Genomic DNA, 23,260 nt, shown 5'->3' with positions numbered 1-23,260 from the left:
TCTGCCTGCCTACAGGAAAAGTTTACCAACCCCTGGTCTAAAGGAATCAGATTTCAGGCAAGGATAAGCTCTTCCTAGGTGAGCAAACACCAGTGGGGAAGTTTGGCATAATTTAATGTAATTCTCCCAATATAATTCTTATTATTCTTGGGCTAGTTATTTTCTACAACTGGATCTTCTTTTTTGACTTTTTATCATAGTTAATTTATTGTTGTTAGTGAGCTAAAAATTTATGTTAAAGGCATAATTTATACAAGCTCCTCTTTAAGTCTTAGTAATATAAGATGTGATATTAGAAAGTTATGTCTTATTCTGATGAATACACTTGAGGGTCAAAACAGGAGTGTAGGTTCGTGATGTTTGACAAGAAGTTAGTATCAAGAGAAATTATACTCAAAACAACTTGGTTTAAACAGCTTGTGCTTGTTTTCTTGACCAAGTTAAGTCGTGACTGCAAACAAGCAAGAATGGCGATTGAAAGCATATGCTGCTGTTCTGGGGACTGATTAGTCTCACTGCCCAGGGGGTCTCCACTCACTGAAGTCTTCGCCCTAATCTTCACTGGAAGGAGGAGCCCTTCCTTAGGGTCAGCATGTGGTGGTCTGTTATAGATGCCACAGAGATGCAGGGAATCAGTGTTAGCAGTCTTATATGCTAATTGGGAAGTCTAGACACTGGGTATTCCTCATATTCTTATTTGTTCGTTGTTGCATCAGCTATGTTCTCATTGGTTATGCTCTAAATTAAATAAGCCAGTACATTATTGGTTATATAAGTTGTTTACATGAAATCTGTTTTGACTTTAGGGTAAAACAGTTGTTAAACTGCTATGAGTGAGATAGCCACATGCTTATCTGTAACATGTTTGCAGTGTTAATTATTTTTGAGAAATACACTTTTTAACCAAGGAAGCAATTTTTTGTGGAAAAGCTTGTTTACCATTTTTAATTGTAGCAAGTGTATTTTATTTACTCCTATTAAAATGTAGGATAATGTATCCTTTACAGATAATTCATTTTATATACCACAAAGCCCCAGTATTAGTTTATCTAAATTTAATATGATATTGCTATTTTTCTATGTTAGTATAACTTAATATAGTGTATGAACATAAAAATGAATTCTCTAAACTTAACTAGAATATCTGAATATCTTTATTATGAGTACAATAACATGAACTCCACGAAAAATATTTATTATATTTTACCATTAGCTAGTCATCATTTTGATAGCCAAGCAAAAGTGCATGTTATAGGGAAATTTTCCAACTGGAACAAAATTTACTGAAAGACTCAGATCATCGTTGATTTCCCCATGCTTACTACACCATACTTCTACAAGTCCTATCAACTTTAAAATGAACCTTGAATCTATCTTCTTCAACTCTTCTTTATCTCCTACCCCTTTCCCAGTCCAAGCCATTTTTATCTTTTATTTAGAATAGGCTCTATTTAGAGTGACAAGTTAACCTCCTAATCTCAGTAATTTAACACAGCAGAGGTTCACCTTGGCTTACATAAAGTCAGTGTAGGTTGGTCTGTGATCCTCCTCCATCCTGTGGCTGTACTATCTGCACTAGTGACTTCGAAGGTTGTCAGGTGGACTGGAAATGATTAGGTCACTTCTACTTATAGCCCATTGGCCAGAACTAGTCTCATTGCTCCAACTTAAGTGCAAGGAAATATTTGGAGATCACTATCTCTGTCACATCCAGATTATTATAGTTGCATCCCAATACTTTCCTTATTTCCTCTCATGTCCCACTTCAATGCTTTCTCTACCTGGTAGCCAGAGTGCTCTGAGAAAAATGTTTTTGTTATGATCTTGCTAATAACTTTATTTTTGTATAAAATCCAACACTTTACCCTCACCTATGCAACCATTGCATGATCTGGCTCTTGCCTTCCTCACTGATCTGATGATTGGCACTTAGTGATATTAAATATCTGTGCATAGGCATTCTCTTACTTTGTCTCTGATTATAAAAATGTGATTTAAGAGTGTCAATTTATAAAATCACAATAGTGACTATAAACTGAATAAAGAATAATTCCAAGAGAAGTCCTAATATATATGGAAGTCTCCTTAATCACTTTGTGCGCAATTAGAATCTTAAATAGCTTTTGGGAACATTGATATAATGTAAAATCCTGTTATAATTGGTAAATTCTGTGTAGTAAAGTTACAATTGTAATATGTTTCTCTGACAATAAATGATCTCTTATAATGTTTTCTTTGACTAAAGTATATATGAAAGACTTTCTATTATGATTACATCTGTTTTTTAAAAAGTAATAAACTTGATTTTTTAGAGCAGTTTTAGGCTTACAGCAAAATTAAGCAGAAAATACAGAGTTCCCACCCTCTACTCCACAAACGTAATCTCCCTATTATCAATGTCCTTCACCAGAGTAGTGCATTTGTTACAATCTGTGAACCTACATTGACACATCTTTATCACCCAAAGTCTATAATTTACATTAGGGTTCACTTTTGGTCTTTCACATTCATTCTATGGGTTTTGACAATAAATGTCATTTTTAAACAAGTATTTCATAAAGCTTGTGTTTTTCCATTAAGTAATTTTTGTCCTTCAGTTATACCTTCAATCTCTGTCAGGTTTTTCCTTTAATCTGAAGTTCCTAATCTCTCTCTCTCTCTCCTCCCCCCCCCCCCCCCCCCATCCAAATAGTTGTTTTCTACTTGGTGTGGTTGGAGTATTTTAATACAGTAATTAATTGGTAATCTTACAAAATGTGGATTAGAGCTGCACCCTTGCCAAAAGATAGAGGAGCTAAGGTTCAGTTCTTATGTTCAAATATGCATGAAACAAAGGCTTTACCTAAATTCCTGGTCATCTCTGGCCTGTGAATGCTGGGAGTCAGGTTTTAAACAAGCTGTTTATTTTAATAAACATGTCAAAATCTATATATTTGGTATGCATATTTGAAATGCAACAGAGCATTCATCATTGATAATTTTTGACAATTTCTTTAAATTGATTTTAAGTATTTAATTATCTAATAGTGATTTCTGATTTAGCAAGTGAAACTTACATAGAGTACAATTGCATAGCTAAGGTTTGTTACTTGGATTTAGATCTAGCCCAGTTCAAATGACTTGTCTGAAACGTGACATCTGGCTGCTAGAAAAGCCTCATGTAATAGTTTTTACATGGTGTTACTATTGTTATTCTTGTTTCCTTTTCTTTGCTGGCCCACTCCTATTTCAGCCCTTCCACATTAATAAAGTATTAAGTAGCAAAGGAGATTACCCTACTGCTGATTAAGTAACATTGAATAAAAACAGGTGTTTGTGGAATGGAAAGATTAGAAAATCGAACCTTTTTCTGTGATAAGAAGTTGATATGCCATTCTCAGTTCATGTAATTAGATGTTTTGGAAAAGAAATTGGGATTGTATGACAGGAGTCAAGGAAGTTATTAAGCAGCCTCTGTGAAAACTTGATTGCCTTTGTGCTTTGACTAACAATGTCTATGTTGTTCACAGTAACTGTAGTACTGAATGGAAGTGGCTTGTAGACAGAGCAAGAGTTGGCAGCCGATGGACGTGGCTTCAAGCCCAGATTTCAGAGCTAGAATACAAAATCCAGCAACTAACGGATATTCACAGGCAGATTCGTGCCTCCAAGGTACTTTCAGTGTTCTTCTATTTTTTTAAAAAAATATTACTGATTTAGTTTGTCCTCATCTCTCCACACAAAATAATTGTTATAGGTTTTACAAAAATTTAGTTAAGACTTTTAATATATTAATTGCTGTAAATTGAAGCTATCTTTATAATGCCTTTGTATTTATGGTGACTATTTTATCATACTTAAGCAATTCTGAACTTTGTTGGATTCCAGTTAATAGAAAAGAGATACATTTTTGTAAACTTCTATTTTGTTGTCATGTATTTTATTGTATGTAAGAAATACTGAGTGTGTATCTTATTGAAATCTCCTTAGAGTTTTTTTTGTTTATTAAAAATTTATAAAACATAAAGTGTTGCAGAAAGCAATATGATGAACACCTGTGTACCTACCCCCAAATTTATCAAATATTAAATTTTTTCCAGTATGCACTTTGTTTCTAGAATAAGAAAGCATTACCTGTTCAATTGAAGTAGTTGTATGGTCCTGCAGCCCATTTTCTTCCCCTATACCACTGTAACCACTATTCTGATTCCAACATTTTTTATATTTGTTATTTTTATGTATTTTTATAGTATTAAATATATTGGGGTGACATCAGTTAACAAAATTATATAGGTTTCAGTATATGTTTTTATACTATTGGCAAATAGGTATCTGTGTCTACAAATAATATTTATTTTCTATGCTTTTGAAGTCTGTATAAATGAAAACTACAAACTATTTTGCAACTTGCTTGTTTTTGCTCAGCATACTATTTATGCATTTTTATACTTCCAGTATGTTATTTAATTATATGACTAGAATAGAATTGTATGAATACAATGAAATGTTTATCTCTTCTCCTATTTTATTTTGATATACAGTGTTTCCATTTTTACGCCAGTAAAAATAATACTGCAGTGACTATCTTATGTTTTTGTGAGCCTGTGGAGAGCTCTTGGCTACATGTCTAAAAATGGAAGTGCTGGGTGTTGGGCATGGCTGTCTTCAATTTTTGTTATACTCATTGATGTGACTGGATTCCCACTGGCAGCAGTGCATAAGAGCTCCTGTTTCTCCACATTCTTGCCTACATTTTATATTTTTTGACCTCCAGTATAATGGGTGTGAAGTATTATTTTATTGCTGTTTTAATTTGTTACTGAATGTTGTGAGATTGGGCCTCGGTGTAATTAATTATCCAGGTTTTTTTTTTCTGTCTAAGAGTTAATATATTGTTTTTATTCTTTTTTGATGATGGTGGTGGTGGTGTGTCCTTGAGGATTTGGATACTATTCTTGGTCAGTTGTAAATATTACAAATCTCTTGTAGGATTTACAGTCTACGGGAATACAAATTAAGCAAATTATTACACAAATAAATGCTGTTTTAATTCCAACCAGGGGAAATTTAACATGGGATTTCCCTAGCTTAAAGATATATTGTTTCTCTAAAATTTACAATTTGCTTGGAACTAGTATATTTTCCCAGAGAAGCAATAGTAAAAAGAGTTCTCCTGCAATTCCATGAAGTCTAATTTAATATAAATATTGCTAATATCTCGATAACTTTTTTGTGGGAAATTGTATTCAACATGGTGAAAATGTGGAGATAATGTTGTAATGGAGGAAATATTGGTGATTGGTTTGAAAACAAAAAGCTGTGAAGGGAGGACTTCTGGAACCATGTGATTAGCCCAATCCACCTAGGGTCTGCACATAAATAAAGATTAATAAGTTTTAGGCTCTGTCTGTCATGAGTTTATATTTTGGTAGGAGTGATAGACCATGTAGATAGTTAGTTGCAATATGATGTAATACATATGTGCAATGACAAGTGTTTTTAATAACATATAGGTGTGGCATAGAGAGAACACTTATTTTAGGGTTTAGCATGTGGGTCAGAGAAGACATCAATAAAGAGGTGATGCCTCAGTATGACTTTGGAGAATAAATAGTACTTTGCTTGATGAATCAATAGAACTAGAAATTAGGAAAGGGCATTTCTTAAAGGTTTGAAGTCAATAAACAACATGATCTTTTTTAGGGATAACAGAGTACTTTATTATGGTATTAAAATGAGCAGAAAGTATGAGTTGTCAAGGACAGGAGAGAAAGGTAGAAAGTCATCAATATGATGGTGATATCTGTAGGAAGGTCTATGGAAAGACAGAAATAACACCTTAGGCTTAATGGTTCTCTCTGTTGCATTTGAGGGAACTATGTTCCAGAATAGTTTCCTGATGGAAGTTTCCTATTCAATTACTGTAGTGACTGTTTCTTATTTTAAACCTGTCTTCACTGGGGCCGTCCTTCAGTTGTAGTGATTTTCCAGTCCTTTCAAGATCACCAAATAATCTCTCCTCTTTGATCAGTTTCTTAAAAGGATATATCACAAGCATTTTTATAGCAAAAAGAGTAGTATGCATGAGCCAGGTTTAAAACAATTTACAAATTTCCAAGAAACTGGGTTTCAGCTAAATTGTATGTTTTATGTTTTAATCTAGACCAGTGGTTCTCAACCTTCTGGCCCTTTAAATACAGTTCCTCATGTTGTGACCCAACCATAAAATTATTTTCGTTGCAACTTCATAACTGTAATGTTGTTACTGTTATGAATCGTAATGTAAATAATCTGATATGCAGGATGGTCTTAGGCGACCCCTGTGAAAGGGTCGTTCGGCCGCCAAAGGGGTCGCGACCCACAGGTTGAGAACCACTGACAGTCTAGTTCATATTGCTTTGACTTGGGAAAAGATATTTTAATATTTTGTCTGTTCTAAGTAGTGCTATATAATTGTTGTTAAACATTTTTAAAAGTTTGATTATATGTTTATATTTTTTAAATAAGTTGTTTTAAGGGGGGGGAAATATCTAAACTTCCCAGTAATAATTTATATGGCCTTACTTACATTTGTCTTGGTTTAGGGCTAGGCTAGATGTATATCTGGCCCTTTGTTCCCTTAAGAATCCCATTATATTTGTTTTATGGAAAATGCCATTAATATTATGCTATCAAAATATACTATTTCTTTATTTTGGTAGTTTATCCTTAAATTTTTTAGGAATTAATATGTTTAATTGCTTATCTGCAATTTAGTTGAGCTGTTACTATAATGAATAGAAAAACAAGCACTCTCTTTGTTCTTACAGCGTTTCTTGGGTTATTATAGGAAAAAAACATTGAGAAGAGTAGTTATCTTGAGTGAGACAGAACTTTTCTGTTTAATGTATCTTGAAAGGAAATAAAAACAAACCCTTTCTTCTAGGGTTAAGTTAGAGATAAGGGGAAGGGAAAGAGATTGAGAGATGCTCTCTTGTAAATAGTCTGTTTAAATCAGTGCCAGTTTGTGACTGGTCAGGAAACACAGACTAGATCCACTAGGAGATCTACAAGTGTAGGTGTTGAAGCTATCATTTGCCCTTTCTTTGACATATTCCAGGTAACCTCAATTTTTAGAGAGAAGAAAGCAGATGTTAACAATATCTCTTCCTGTTCTTGTAGCAGCTTCATAACACAGTATAATTTTCATATTCTTTTCTCTGCTTCAGCTTTTCAATAAGACAGCAACTAGCTATGATTTCTCTTTTAGATTTTTGTTTTGTTATCCTATAATAGGACGTTCCACATTTTAAATTATACATTTCTTATGTTTAAATTTTCATTTAAGTTTTTTTGCTTAAAATTAGCCTTGGTGACTTTATATAAATAATAAAGATGCTGCTAAGACAGTTTATTTTTTTACACTATGTCTTCTCTATGAGGACCCTGGGAGTGGGGTGGGGATCTCTCTAGTGTTATTATCAGAAATAGTTGTCTACTCTGGAGCAGTTGATTTGCTTTCACCTCAGGCTGGAGTTTTCACTTGTCTCAGTTATCTCAATTCATTATTCTAAAGAATTTTTTATATTTTTGTTATTGCCTTGTTGTATGTATCATTGTACTATTCCTGATTTTTTAAAATTCAGCTTTATTGAGGTATATACTTGACAAATAAAATGATAACATATTTAAAATGTACATCATTATGACCCAACACACACATGTCCTTTTCCTGAATTTTTAAAACAGAAACTATATCTCCAGTGACTCCAAAGAAATTACTCCTCTTCCCTTTCTTCTCTATTCTTGGCCATGGCAGAGAAAAATCATGTCCATTCTTACACTGTGAGAGTTTTGACCAGGGCAATAGTTTAAGGGAAAAAAAAATAGGTTATGAGTTGACTATGAATGTATCCCCAGTTAAATTTTTAAAGTATTATTCTTCATTGAACTAATTATGGTAGGTCCCCTACCATATAAAAAGATAGTATCCTAAGGTTTGTATGTTGAGCTTCTGAAATTCAGAATCAACTTATGTACAGAAACAATATTATAAGTAGGAGTTATGAAATCAGGCTAATTCAGAGCAACTTGGCCCATAATACAAACTGTAATCAAACAGAATTATAGTTAAATTGGTGGAAACATGTATTTCTTTTACATGAAGAATTTGTGAAAAACCCAGTAAGAGACTTGTACAACTTTTGAATGGACATTTCAGATATTTTAAAGAGTTTTTGTGATTGATGATACTATATTTATCAAGTCTAATTTAATTTTTGAAAATATCAAATAAAACAAACTTCTTTTAAATATACTTCTTCAGATTTCTTGACAGCCGTATTTGTGCATACTAGAAAAATAGTCATTGAAATGGGATCAAAAATTGGATCCTCTTGCCCTGGCTGGTGTGTTTAAGTGGTTAGTGTTGGTCCGCACATCGAAGGGTACAATTTTGATTCAGGTCAAGGGCACATACCTGAGCACAGGTTCAGTCCCAGGTCTCACTTGGGGCACATGTGGGAGGCAACTGATTGATGGGTTTCTTTCATCTCTCTCTCTCTCTCTCTCTCTCTCTCTCTCTCTCTCTCTCTCTCTCTCTCTCTTTCTCTCTCTCTCTCTCTTCCCCTCCCTCCCTCCCTCCTTCCCTCCCTCCCTCCCTCCCTCCCTCCCTTCCTTCCTTCCTTCCTTCCTTCCTTCCTTCCTTCCTTCCTTTCTTCCTTTCTTCCTCCCTCCCTCCTTCCCTTCTACTCTCTCTAAAAAGCAGTAGAAAAAATATCCTCAGGTGAGGATTTGGGGAAAAAAAATTTGGATCCTCTTTTCTTGGTAAAGTTACTAGCATTGTTGTAAATATAGATAAAAAGAATAATTTACTTTTTACTTTTACCAAACATCAAGGTGTAATATGTTACTACAAAATTATAAAATGTATGTTTAATAGTATAACTGACCATGGTCATTGTAAAATTTTAGATTCTCTAAATTATAGTATAAACTAAAATTACTCATATATTGCATATTTTATACTACTAGAGGCCCGATGCACAAAATTCATGCAAGGGGCTTGTCCCTCACAGCTGCGGTGGCTTGCCTTGGCCCTCACAGCCCCAGCTTTGTCCAGAGGGTTGTCCAGAAGGTCGTTTAGCTGTCCAGTCTAATTAGCATATTATGTTTTAATTATTATAGGTAGGCAGTTTTCATCCTAAGAATAGCATTTATAGATGATGCAAGCTGATCCACAGCAATCATTTAATTTGTTCCATCTTGAAATACTGTAACTTACATTAATGTTTTAGTCTGTTTTTCATGACAAGAATATAATATTTTAGCCACATTAGGCATTTAATACCTTTTCAGCTAGTTTGTAGGGGCTTCTTGGTATCTTGCAAAAATCTACATCTACATATATATTGTATAAGAACATGTATTATTCTTTACAGGGGTAAAAGGGATAGAAAGGGAAAAAGGTTTTCAGTGAGAAATGATTATAAAATCATTAAGATCATATCTATGCACTCCTTTTCATCCTTTCTTTCCTGTTTCCCTTGCCTCTGAGAGACCTTGGTGATAACAGTAGGAGTAAAGCAGCCAGGAAATGTGGGAGAAAGTTTAGCAAGCCATTCGAAGAAAAAGTACAAGCATGTGGCAGGAAGTGCAGAGGAAGCTAGATCCCTACATATTTTTGATTACTTACATTTCAGAAAATACTCCATCAAATTTGAAGACTTGTGTCTTTATTATTAACTTATCTACCCTGTAAACAACACGAGGTTTGATTGGCCTGGAGAGTACTTTTTCTCAGTGGTGCAGTCCTGCCCAGGGTTGGTGATTGGCAGCCACAGGCTTAGGGCTTATCCTTACAGGACTCTGAAAGGAGTTAATATAATAGATTGTTGTTTGGATGTTTATAAGTTTGGTATTTTAATTTATGAAATTTGGAGTACTCAAATATAAAACAAATGGAAATGCTAGTGACTAAAAATACAAGATTAAATCAGGAAATGTTCTAAATTTCAGTCTGAAATGTTCATACCCTGATTTAAGCTTCTAATTTTATTCTAAATGTGTCATGCTTTTAATGTTAATAACTAAAACCAATAGAAGACCAAAAAAAAAGGATGCCTATAATTTATGACAATATTTTATAAAGCCTGCTCCATCAGATGTACATGTTATTTTAGCTACACATGTTTTAAATCAGCCAATTTTTTTAGAGTGAAACTACCAAGTGTGTATTTTCTGATTTCCAAGGGGTAATAAGAAGCATGGTTTCAAGTGTATTATAACATTAAGGTTAATTTAACAGTCAATTTTGTTTTCATTTAAACTCTTTAATTGATGTTTGACTAGGGGCTAGTGATCCTAGAAGAATGTCAACTTCCAAAAGACAATTTGAAAAAGCAAATGCAATTTGCAGACCAAGCAACTGCATTAAATATAACAGGGAATCCTCAGATTCCCCAAGAGAGTCAAGATCCTTTACCAGAACAAGATTTTGAAATGTCACCAAGTAGCCCTACACTGCTTCTTCGCAATATAGAAAAACAGGTAAGTAATGAGAAGAGTACAGCGTGAGTGACATGAAAATAAATGTGTCTTCTTGGGATATGGGTTATTAAAGTTGGCAATCTGACATTTAGTAAAATGAAAATACTTAGTATATGACTAGCCTTTATTATAATATTGATGTAATTATAGTTATTTAAATATAAGGCAGGGATGGGCAACCTTTTTGTGAGTGCGTGCCAAAACCAGCAAAATCTCTGACTCAAAATTCTTCTGCATGCCAACCCTAATTTTTTGAGAACATGTTACGCCTACTTGATATCTCTTAAGGTGTATGTGAAGAACCTTGAAGAAATAATAAAATTCATTTGAGTGACAAAAACACAGTATATGATGATGAAAAATACATTTATTTTTTAATGTATACATGTACACTGATAGTCCGACAGAAAACTTTATGACTCCGTTTGATATTATCAGTGGGACTTTTGCTTCTGCATCACTGATGACAGAGTTTTTACATCAGGTTTATATTTTGTGACCTTCAGAGATATGCACAAGCTACTACTTTCATCCGTCAGGCTACTCCTATTACGAGACTTAACAAAATTCATCACTGAGAACAAAGATTCACAAGCGTAAGTGGATGAAACCAAAACACTAGTCAGATCTAGGAAGGCAGGGAGAGTTAAGGCAGAGGCATAGAAATTGCTCTTCCCCTCTCTTGTCAATCCATGTCTATGGTCTTTAAGATAACTTGTTATGTAAAATTATTTCTGTATCTAAGATGCACCTACACTGAATTTATCTGAAAAATAAAGTTGATATTAAGAAAAAAATTGTAAATGGAAGATTATAAGAGAGGGTTTCGCGTACCAGCAAAAGTTACTGCATGCCATGTTTGGCACGCGTGCCAGGGGTTGCCCACCCCTGATATAAGGTATAAAATAAATATAAGGTACAATATAAGGTATTGACCTAGTACATAGCCTTAGGATGACCACTCATTTACACTCAGTTGGAAAATCTTTATTTAAACAAAATTGCTTATCATTGGACTTTTTTCACAGGGACAGAACACTGGTACCACCTAATAGATCTGAATGGTTATTTGAATAATATATTGATAGAGATTTTTAGTGAAAGGTAAAATTGGAATATGGATTCTTTAATAAAAATGATTGTAAATAGAAAGTCGAGTAAGTTCCTAATAAATTTTTACTATCCCAAATATGGACTCAGGCATATGAGATTTTATTGGCTGAAGTGGGATGGTTGTTAGAGTAAAAACTAGGGGTTGGTTGTAATGTTGTTCTCTAGGCCAATTAACAGACATACCTGACCAATGACTTCCAATGGCTTACAGTATTTTAGATGATATTTTTGGAGGTGGATAAAGAGAAGAGTATATCAGTGTTTCAGACTGGAAAATAGATACTCTATACATTTATTTTCATGAATAAATTTGTAAATTCTTGATCACTGGATAAAGAATCTCTGTATTGGTGATTTTGAAAATGAGCTTTAAAAAGAATAATAATTTTTAAAATAAAGGCATTAGGTATGTATTATTTATTAAGAAATTAAATGGTGAAAACATTTCAGTTTTTTTTATAAAAGATTTTTGAATTAAAATTTTAGATTTAGTTTTATCATATTCTTTAGTCTCATTATTTCTAACAGCACATTATTAGTTTCATACAAATGAAGTTTCAAAATAATGTCATATATCCCTTTATTTTATAATAGCATATCTTATAATTAATAAAATGATAAAATAGGTTGCTGGGGTCCAACCCCAGCAGGTCCAGGAGTCCCCAAAGGTGTGGACGGAGTTGGCGAAGAAGGAATGACACAGAGATAGCGTTCAGTTGATCAGCAGCCTAGCCAGGATCTCTAGCCAGGATCTCCAGCCAAGTTCTGGTCTGGATCTCCAGTGAAGTTCTGGTCTGGATCTCCAGCGAAGTTCTGGTTAGGATCTCCAGCCAGGTTCTGTCCAGGTTCTCCAGCCAGGTTCAGTCACCAGGTTCTAGTCAGGTTCTCTTGCCATGTTCTATAGTCAGGTTCAGTCCAGGATCTTTTGCCATGTTCTCTCGCTAGGTTCTGTCTCTAGGTTCTGTTGCCAGTTTCTGTCCAGGATCTTTTGCCATGTTCTCTCCAGCGAAGTTCTTCTGTCTCTAGGTTCTGTGTAGGTTCTGTCTTCTAAGTTCTGTCTTGTTACATCTGTATTTATACCAGTTGATTCCAATCCTATCAATCTCTATTCCAAAGGTTAGGGCGTTTCTTATCTCCAATCCAGGGAGTAAAGATGATGTAGCTTAAGCATGATTGTTCGTAGTTAAAGTGATTAATTACCCACCTGGCACTTAGTTAAGAGGTTTTATTCCCTCCCTAACTTCAGGGGAAAATCCCTACCTGGGGAAACAACCTTTCTCAGAGACCTTGGTTAAAACACATAGTGCCAAGAAGGTGAGCAAACATTTTAAGAACAGTATGCCATATATGCCAGGTCCCTTGAAACAGCAAGCATGGACCGGCTCCCGGCAATAGGTCAATGTATTTTTTAAAATGTAGTCACATGATGTTAAGTCAGAAAACAGGTCTTAGAAAATTGATGTGGCATGATTAATTAAAAAGGTGTGTGTGTACACATGTTGTATTTATATATACAAATGCTCATGTATGCTCAAAAAATTTAATGTAGATGTATAGATAGATAGATAGATAGATAGATAGATATTGCAATGATTTTCTCTGTGAAATATGATTACAGGTGATTTTCTATTCCTAGTAAATCTATCTGTACTTTCTTTTTTTCTATAATGAACACATTACATATGTAATGAAAATAGTTGCCATTCTTTTATAGAAATGTACTATTCCCAGTGATGTGGTCTAAGTTTATTCTAATTGTTTTAGATTATTGTTTTGAGAATGATTTAATATTTATTACACATTATAAATATATTACATATATTTAAGTTTCAGATGAGGAGCAATAAAAATTTTGATACCCCCAAAATGATATTTTTTAATTAGGAAAAATATTAAGAAGCGGTTGTGGCATGAAATTAAAACCTGAATTTGAATCACAGCTTCATTTCTTACCAACTTTATAATCGTTGGTCAAGCAGCTTAAACTATTTTACTACATATAACATCAATTACAGATGAGGAATTTGTTTGAATTTCTTCATTTGTAATTGATGTTATATGTAGTAAAATCATATCTACTTTATAGGTTAGTTGTAATGATTAGAAATATTCTTGTGCCTAGTATAGTGTCTGGCACATACTACACATTTAATAAATCACAGCTATGATTGTTATTAATTTGGCTAGCTCAAACTATTATATAGATTCTATTACCTGAATTCAAATGTTTTAGAAGATAGGATAAGTAGATAAAGAAACTGTAACAAAAAAGGACATGAAAAAGGAGTAGTACTTTAAAATGTAAATTTACTTATATGAAATACAGTTTCAGTAGTGGACTAATCATTTTTGTAGTTTAAAATACATGTAGTAGGGATGGGCAAAAGTAGGTTTACAGTCGATTCTATAGAAAATAATATAACAATTATAAATAATAATACAAGAATAAACTTTTGTATACTCACAACTGTAAATCTACTTTTGCCTGTCCCTATATTTACTAAAAACATATACTTGTTTCATGAGAAGTTAAGCATTTAATAGACACAGAAGACCTGAGATTTAACTCACTTCTTGCTTAGCAGTTGACTGTTTTCTTGCAGAGTGCACAGTTGACTGAGATCATCAACAGTTTGATAGCCCCTCTCAACATGTCTCCAACTTCATCACCCCTCCCCTCCAAGTCCTGTAGCCATAAATGTCTGGCTAATGGCATTTCCAGGAGGTAAGTAACAACAAGATCATTTTGCTTCTAAGTTTGGCTTCGCTTGTTTAATTTTTAAGTATTTCAGCTGCTTTTTTTCCTTACTTAAGCACTATGAGAGTTCAATGAATAGACCATGGGTACGTTTCTGGACAACATCAAACTTATATAGGTAGGGTAACTACAAGCCTGAGAATAATGGAGACAGCTTTTCAGGAAGTTTTATGATATTTGTAAAAAAAGAAAAACAGTTTTACTGTTTGCTACAGATTACTGTTTTGTTTAATACATTTTCAGTCATTTTGTGTCTTGGTGTTATAAGGTAAATTTTTTCTGGATATAATTAATATGATCCTATAATCATTAAATAATTAGCAATTTATTATGTTAAATCTAAAATATATATATATATATATATATATATATATATATATATATATATATATATATATATATATATATATAGAATCCTAATCCTTTTTTGGGAACAGCACTTGTTCTCTTTTATTTTGCTTGCCTTTCTCTGAGTTTTTCCTTTCAGACATGCAATTAGAATTAAAGATGTTAATAGAATATAATTTTGTGGCTGCATCTAATTTTTCTCCAATAAAATTGTAATGTACTATAGAGGACTAAGTGTGTATGTAATTATGTGATTTATTATTAAAAATGTTAAATATAGCTTGAAAGGAAAATTTATAAGATTGTGAAAATTATGCTAAGTAGCCATCGTATTCTTAATGAGATAGTTGGATATAGACAACTCTGATATATTTATTTATGAGAACATATCTTAATTAAGAAATTATAATTACGAGTTGAGCCATTAACACCATCAAATTGATGTTTGTGCATTGTGATTTTAGGCTACCCATTTTAGGTAATATTTTGTTTACCTAACTAGGTATTACATGCATAATTAGGTATGTGTGTGAGTGTGTGTATATATTTTCATTTTAGTGTACTTGCCTGAATATTTGGTCATTCATTCACAGAGTATTTATTGTATAACTATTTGGTGTATGCCATATAGTCAAAGTCCTAGGGATACAAAGATGAAGAAGACGAAGTCACTACTTTTAAAGAGCTTGTAGTGAACTGTGTAATTTTTTAAAATATCATATAATGATAATGGAATTACATGCAGTTGTTTGCCTATTGATTTTTAATAGCTGTCATAGTTGAAAAAGATACCTAGTAAAGGTACATACATCCAAATGAAAGAAATGTAACATTGGCTGTGTTTACTAAATCTTACTTTTTCAATCCTGTCTAATAGTTCAAAGGTTCTTGTTGAAACCAGGCAGTAATTGCCATTTTTCCTGCTATCAAATAGTTGTTCCTGTAAAGTATTTGGAAGGTTTATTTTTGAAAGTTTGTAACAGGTTCAAACTTACTAAAATTCTTTGTTTGATACATTTAAAAGTAGATAAAAATTTGTTTTCTACCTCTTTGAAGTATGCTGATATGTGTTTTAATTAATCTTCTTAATTTTACTAATTTATTAATTTTGGCAACAATCAACACTTTTTTCAGAATACTTTCTATATAACAAATTTCTTTCAAAAAGCATTTGTTTTCACATTTTTAATCAAAATGATAAATTTCCCTTCAAAGAAAGATTGTTTTATTCTCTAACATTTGCTAGAAAATTTAATATAGCTACTTTTCATCAAAGAGAAAGTGAGCAAATTTTAAATGCTTTGCTGCCAGATAACCAGCAAACTGCTGTGTGAAGCAAAAGATTTGGGAAATACTCCTGGTCTCATTAAAGTTTCTGTAAAAATTCTACATGACAATATCTGCCATAAAATATATTCCATAAAACCAACATAGAAACTGGAATATATTGCAGATAAGAAAGTAATGACTCTAAATGAAAAGTGGTAAATTTTGAGACTATGTGGTAGTTGTGTTAGATGCCAAAGAAATGTCCTGAAATGTATCGTAGTTTACTCCGTTATAAATTAGATGTACAAGGTCAAGTAAGGTATTTTTCTTTAAAGGTGGAAGAAATGTAACTTTATTAAAATAAAAGGAAGGGAAAGAGCTAAAGATGGGGAATGTAGAACTACATATCACCAACTTATGATGGAGGGACCTGTTCTAAGAGTGGCGTGAAAGAGATTAAGATGGGTGTAGATGCAGTTATCCATAAAGTGATTATAGCCAAATTAAGAGTGGGAAATGGAGTTGGAGGAGTTAGGTAAAGATATGGATAGACATTAACAAATAAGACATTGCTCCTTCTTTTGGTCCTCCCCCTCTTATTGTAGCATGAGCAGCCCATCCCTGGAAAAGGATATTATGTGATTTCTAGGTGTGTGTTTTTTAAACCCCTTAACAATATTTTAAAAAGTACTTAATTGATATTGGTAAAACTAGTTAAGAATTTAAAATTGTATCCTCTAATTCACCTTTTTATAAAATAAATGCTTAGTAGTGATATTCTACGAATTTAACGGATTATTTTACATTATTCTCATTTGAGGATATTACAGTAGTTTTGAAAATTAATGAAAGGTTATAGTCATATAGTAACTTATGAAAAAGCTTTATTTAAAGGTATCTGTATTGAAGCAATGTGTAATTTATGTATTTATGAGCCTTTTGACCCTGTGACTAATGTCAAATTGAGGCGTAGTTTTATTTCTTATATCTTGCTATTTTTCCAATATGTTGTTATTGTTTTCTTTACATATAATTATATATGAAGTCAGCATCTTTCTTATTCAAAGATTTTCAAGAGTAAAGGCTTCGTCTGTTTAATGTTATTCAGACTTGACACAAAGTGCTTTCTGAAGATGTCCCTATTAAGCATATAAACACTTCATTTTATGTATATAAGTAAATGTGAAGGTAAGAAAATTCATCATTTGAATAAGAATTTTAAAACTTCTGGTAAAATGTATATGATATAACATTTACCATTGTAACCACTTTTAAATTTAGTGGCAGTAAGTACATTCATATTGTTGCACAGCAATCGCCATCATTCATCTCCAGAAACTTTTTCATCTTCCTAAACTGAAACACCCATTAAACAATAACTTCCCATTCTTCCTTCTTTCCAGTCCTTGGCAACCACCATTCTACTTTGTGTCTCTATGAATTTGACTACTCTAGGTACCTCATGTAAGTGAAATCATACAGTATTTGTCCTTTTGTGACTGGCTTATTTCACTTAGTATAATGTTGTCAAGGTTAATGCATATTGTAGCATGTGTCAACAACATTCTCTTCTTTTCTTAAGGTTGAATAATAGGCTATTTTATGTTTAGACCATGTTTCATTTTTTCATTGATCCTTGCATGAACATTCAGGTTGCTTCTACCTTTTGGCTATTGCTGATAATGCTGCTATGAATATGAACATGGGTATACAAACACTTGTATGAATCCCTGCTTTTAATGTTTTGGATATATACCCAAAAGTAGAATTGCTGGATTACATAAAAGTATTTTATTGTTTATTTTGAAAATGGGAAATTAGTGAATGTTTTTAATGATATTTCTAAGCCACAAACTAAGAAAAAAACAAGCACCCAGAAAACTAAGTAAAGCACAGCAATCAAATTTTCTCTGAGGCCAAATTCTGACAAAATTTAGTTGAGGTTTTGTTGGCTCTGTGTGGAAAGAGAGAGAGAATGAGAGAGAGAGAGAGAGAGAGAGAGAGAGAGAGAGAGAGAGAGAGAGAGAGAGAGAAATATCAAAGCTAAATCCAGAAAAATCAAATGAAGTTTTAATAGTTTGTAGGGTGAGAGGAAGAGAAAGCCATGGCCTTGTATATGGTAGGAAGAGGAGCTAGGACAACCCTCCTCCAGGAGTTATATCCTTACAGTAAATGTAATCAGAAGGTAAACTGTTTCCCCTTTTCCACTGCTTGGGTACCATTTGGTAGATTTGCCTTGGTGCTGAGCAGAGCAGAAGATAAAAGAAAAAAGCATATATATATTTTGAGATGGTCTGACTATGGTAGGGACTTTCACATGGAATTTTCATCAATGAGTCATCTAAGGAATCTCTAGTTTAAAATGGTTCTGGAATGGTTAATACTATAAGATAGATGACAGGCAAATGCATATTCTCTCTGGAGGAAGGCACCTTCTTTCTTAGCCACAGGAAGTTCTCAGGATTAATTTTTCAAGGTCAATGATTAGTACACAGTCAAACATAATCAAGCATCTGAGGAGACAGCAATAAGAGTGAGAATAAAGAGTAAACAACAGCAAAAAGAGTTCATAAAGTTTTCAGATTTTAGAATGATCAAACTGATTATTTAAAAAACAGTGCTTGTACTGATTTTAGAAATAAACGATAAACTTGAAAATATCTGCAGGAAAGAAACTATAAAAGTGACATAGCACATTTGAAAAAGGTCCAAATAAAATGTCTAAAAAATATTGAAATTAAAAACTAAGTAAGTTTGTAGCAATGACACATTGAAGAGAGAATGTTTAATGAAGATAGATTAGAAGACAAATTCCAGAATGTAGGAAAAGAGACAAAACAATGGAAAGCACAGAGTTATTTAAAAATTGTGGAGACTGCATTGAGCAGGTCTAATATGAGACTTAATTTGAGACCTGGAAGATGATATAGAGAATGAAGCAGGAGCAATATTTAAATAGGTACTGGCTGAAAAATTACCTGATTTAATGAAAGACACCAAATTCAGGAAGCCAGGACAAATAAGAAATCTACCCCTAAAAATATAGAGAAAATCTGAGAGAAAGAAAAAAAGAAGAAGAAAGACCCAGGGAACATCTAAAAGCAACAGTGGAGGTCTTGGAGGAGAAAGACAATGCCTTGATTAAAGCCACGATTCAACTGACAGCTGACTTCTCAAGAGTAATAATTGGAGTCAGAGTGGAATGGTATCTTCCATGTGTTGAATGAAAATAACTGTTTACCTAGAAAATCTTTATCTAGAGAAAACATCCTTGAAGTCTGAGTGTGAAGTACAAATGTTTTCAGATAAATTAAAACTGAGTTTGTCACTAGTAGATTCTAGTTATTGTTAATTGATAACGATAAAGGATGTGCTTCAGGCCATAGAAGTGATGATCCTCTATAGGTCATTGAGCTGAAAGAACAAATAAAATGTAAATAACTGGGTGGGTGTATGTAAGCAAATAGTAAAATATGTCTAATCGAGTTTTTTAAAAAGTCTATAGTAACAATAGCATATGGGTCAGGAGGAAGGTAAATATAAATTGTTCTCAGGTCCTTGAATTATTCAGGAGGCTGGTAAAAGTATGAATTTAACTTTTGATGAGGTCCATATGGGGGGTGAGGCTTCTTAAGTGCTGATAATATTTCATTTCTTGACCTGAGTAGTGTTTATTACAGAGTAGACAAGTAGGTGATGCTTCATATTTACAAGTTAAACATAAAATAAATGTTTTATGCACTTACCTATAGGTACCTTATATTTCACAATAAAAAGTTAAGAAAATGAGGGTATAAGTCATATACTTCCAAAAGAATAACTAGAGCCCAGCCAGTGTTGCTGAGTGGTTGAGTGTCAAACCAGGAACCAAGAGGTCACGGTTCGATTCCTGGTCAGGGCACATGCCCTGATTGTGGGCCCAATCCCCAGTAGAGGATGTCCAGGAGACAGCTGATCAGTGATGTTCCTCTATTGATGTTTTCATCTCTATCCCTCTCCCTTCCTCTCTCTTTGAAAATCAATTTTTAAAAAAAGGATAACTAGAAAATACAATGGTCATCATAATTTTGAAAATACATTTAAATGACATTATTCATGCTAATCCTGTGATCATATTGTTAAAATTAGGAAGTTGCAGAATGTTTGTAGATATAGACAAAAGTTATATTTAAAAGTAATAGGAGTCCTTGCCAGTTTGGCTCAGTGGATAGAGTGTTGGCCTTCGTACTGAGGGGTCCCAGGTTCGATTCCAGTCAAGGGCACATGCCCGGGTTACGGGCTCGATTCCCAGTGTAGGGTGTGCAGGAGGCAGGCAATTGATGATTCTCTGTCATCATTGATATTTCTATCTCTCTCTGCCTCTCCCTTCCTCCATGAAATCAATAAAAATGTTAAAAAAATAAAAGTAACAGGAAATGTAGTAATTTATTATGATAAATATATATTTGCTTATGTGTTCTTAAAGTCTTGTGGTATCTAAATATTTATAGTCTCTTTGTTCCAAAGGTTTTATAAAGTCTTAACCAACATTTAACAGTCATTTAGTCTCACTCTAACCCAGTTTCTACAGTCATATTATTTTAAAAGGTACATGTTAGATCTATTAAAATATTGTTTATTACTCAACAGATCACTAAGAGTTAAAGGTATGTCTTGCAGATACGATTATCATACAGTAAACATACAGTATATGGTTCTGTGAGAAGTAAATGAGATAATATATATATCTTAGAACAGTGCTTGGTACAGAAGAAACAGCTTAATAGTATTAGCCATTGATATTTTTACATAATGACATAATTAATGTATGTAATAATTGTAGATACAATCTGTTCTTTCCTTAGGCAGCATACTAGTCATTGATTTAGAACTATAGTTACTTTTTTAAAAAAGTGCTTCAAAGTGGCTTGAGTTAGGATAAAGATTTGGGGTCCTATAAAGATTTATAGGCCAGCTATTACTGAAGACATTCATTATACAAGTATTGGGAGTCACATCTCTTGGGAAGATATAAAGTTGCTATCCTTTGGTCTGCTTAGCTTGTATGGGATACTGTAACTTACACTGTTAGGTTTTATTCTCATATTACCTAAAACATACCTTCTGGAAAAACCATCTTGGGGTATTTAATCTCTTACTCCTCACCCCACCCCCCCAAGTTTTAATGTTTGTTTATTCTTATTCAAATATAGTGTTTTTTAAAATAATTTAGTAGCTTTAGGGTAACTGGTGGTTATGGGAGTATACACATTTTACATATTCTTTTTGTTTTAGACATTTTGTGACCTTGGGCAAGTCATTCATTTCTTTACATCTCACTTCTTTATCTTTAAATTTACTGGGACACAAATATTTTCTAAAATAGCTTCTAGTGCTAATATTCTTCAAGTAAATGTTTATTTTTGAGGAATTCCCTTTTTTTCAAACACATGAAAAATAAAAACATAAAAGTTTCAATACAGTCTAAAATGTATATTTTTTTGTAACACCACTATTATGCTTTGTTTTGGGCATAATAATTTTATGTTAGCTTAACTCAAGAGATTTAGTAAATAGAAATTACCCAACATGTGTTAGTAACCTAGAAGGTATTATGGAAAAAGGTACCTAAGACAGTAGGAGGAATGATGATTCTACCCAGGTGCCAAAAACTTTAAAATAAACCATTTGGGAAGAATTGTTTTAATAAAATTTATTACACTTTGCCTTTCTTGGATGATACTGAACTAATTCCATTTTTTGGTAACTCAGGCATTACTATGACCACATCCTCAGGGGCTATTAATATTAATAGTTGTATATCTGTAAAATAATTCACTTAATAGTTAACAAATACCTACTGAGCAACTTCAGTGCATCAGGCATTGGATTGGGCACAGCAGATATATATACCATTTTTGCGATGTTGAACAAAAAAATGTGGTCTCTGTCCTCGTGGAATAGAGTGTAGTTTGTAGGAGAAAATGGTATCAACCGAATAATTGCACAAATAAATGTAATTTTATAGCCTGATAAAGTGCTATGAGGAAAATGCACTATTAAGAATATCACTTTGGAATCAGTTCTGAGATTAATCCCAGTTCTGCCTCTTGGTAGCATTGTGATTTTAGGCAACTTTATAAGTCACAGTTGAAATGAGAACAGTCTGCATCCTGGCTCCTTATGAGGATCAAGTTAAATAAGTGTGATATTTTATTTATTAAACTTGTTTATTATCTGTCTTCCTGGATGAAAAAGTAAACCCCATAAGAGTAGGACTTTTTTGTGTATTTGTCTTACTACCTGCTATTTTCCTAGCAGTAAGAGTCACATCATGAGCATGAATACATATTTGTTGAATGAATGAAATGTCTTTCAAGATTTTTTGCAGGTAATAAGCATTCCGTATTTCTTTCTTTTTCCACATTTTAGTTGTTGCTCTCAGGGCTGTTTCCTGCAGTCCTGCTTCCTCTCATCTAATTTTACTCTGGAGTAGAAAGTCAGATGACCAAAATGGTAGATGCATCTGTACTGTAGTAAGAGACATTCTCTAGTAAGAGAGAAGGCCTCAGCACAACAACAGGAGTGAGCTTTCATGCACGAGCTTACTGAGATCTTTTTAGTTTATTTAACAGACTTTTGCTATTTCAGCTGTATTCTGTATACTTGGATTGCCAGATAAATACTCTTATAAGTGCAGATCTTTTAATAAATATATGTATATCCTAGCTTTATATGACATTTTGTTGTGGTTTTTATTTATAAGTAGGTTAGAAGAAATTTAAACTGTGAATTTTTAAAGTTTAGCCACCTATTCTGTATATTTTTTTAGTGAACCACATAGAACTGCCTGTATAACATAATTTTAAAAAGTATTTAAGGTCAGTTTTTAAGTATTTTAATGATGCTTTCTCACAATCGCTACAGCAAATTCTCTTGGTTAATTATTTTCCAGGGCACCTGTTTGTCCACTTGTTAGTCATTGATTCCCAGCCCCCATTTCTCATTTAGCGGCAGTATCTGCCAGAGTCAGAATTGTTGTTTTTGGCTTTGTTAATCTTGGCAGCAGGGTCTGAGATGAGTCACCAGGAGCAGAGCAACTGAAAATATTGAGTCTTCATACAAATGAAGCATTACATTTTACTATCATAGAGATAGTTATTGGTTTTTAGATCTCAGACTCTAAAATGAAAATAAAATGTTGTAAATGGATCCTTGTTTACCCTGTGGGGTATTATCTCAGAGAAAGTGAATTTCTGCTTGAAATAATGTCTAGATTTTTATTGT

At 33.1% G+C, this 23,260-nt stretch overlaps 1 protein-coding gene across 8 annotated transcripts in view; it reads left to right on the top strand.

The window, feature by feature from the left end:
• KANSL1L (KAT8 regulatory NSL complex subunit 1 like) overlaps positions 1–23,260 on the top strand; it is an 82,088-nt gene that overhangs the window by 10,349 nt on the left and 48,479 nt on the right. For 6 of the 8 annotated variants that reach the window (XM_059703007.1, XM_059703005.1, XM_059703004.1 and 3 more), the window contains exons 2-4: positions 3,510–3,651; positions 10,309–10,506; positions 14,223–14,344. In XM_059703007.1, the coding sequence (XP_059558990.1) occupies positions 3,510–3,651; positions 10,309–10,506; positions 14,223–14,344 (462 nt within the window). The remainder of the gene's footprint in view (positions 1–3,509; positions 3,652–10,308; positions 10,507–14,222; positions 14,345–23,260) is intronic. The other 2 variants (XM_059703008.1, XM_059703011.1) reach the window with 2 other exon arrangements.

This window comes from Myotis daubentonii, chromosome 7, assembly GCF_963259705.1.
Source record: "Myotis daubentonii chromosome 7, mMyoDau2.1, whole genome shotgun sequence".
In the NCBI taxonomy this organism is placed as follows: Eukaryota; Metazoa; Chordata; class Mammalia; order Chiroptera; family Vespertilionidae; genus Myotis; species Myotis daubentonii.
This window is presented reverse-complemented; position numbering and strand designations above follow the sequence as displayed.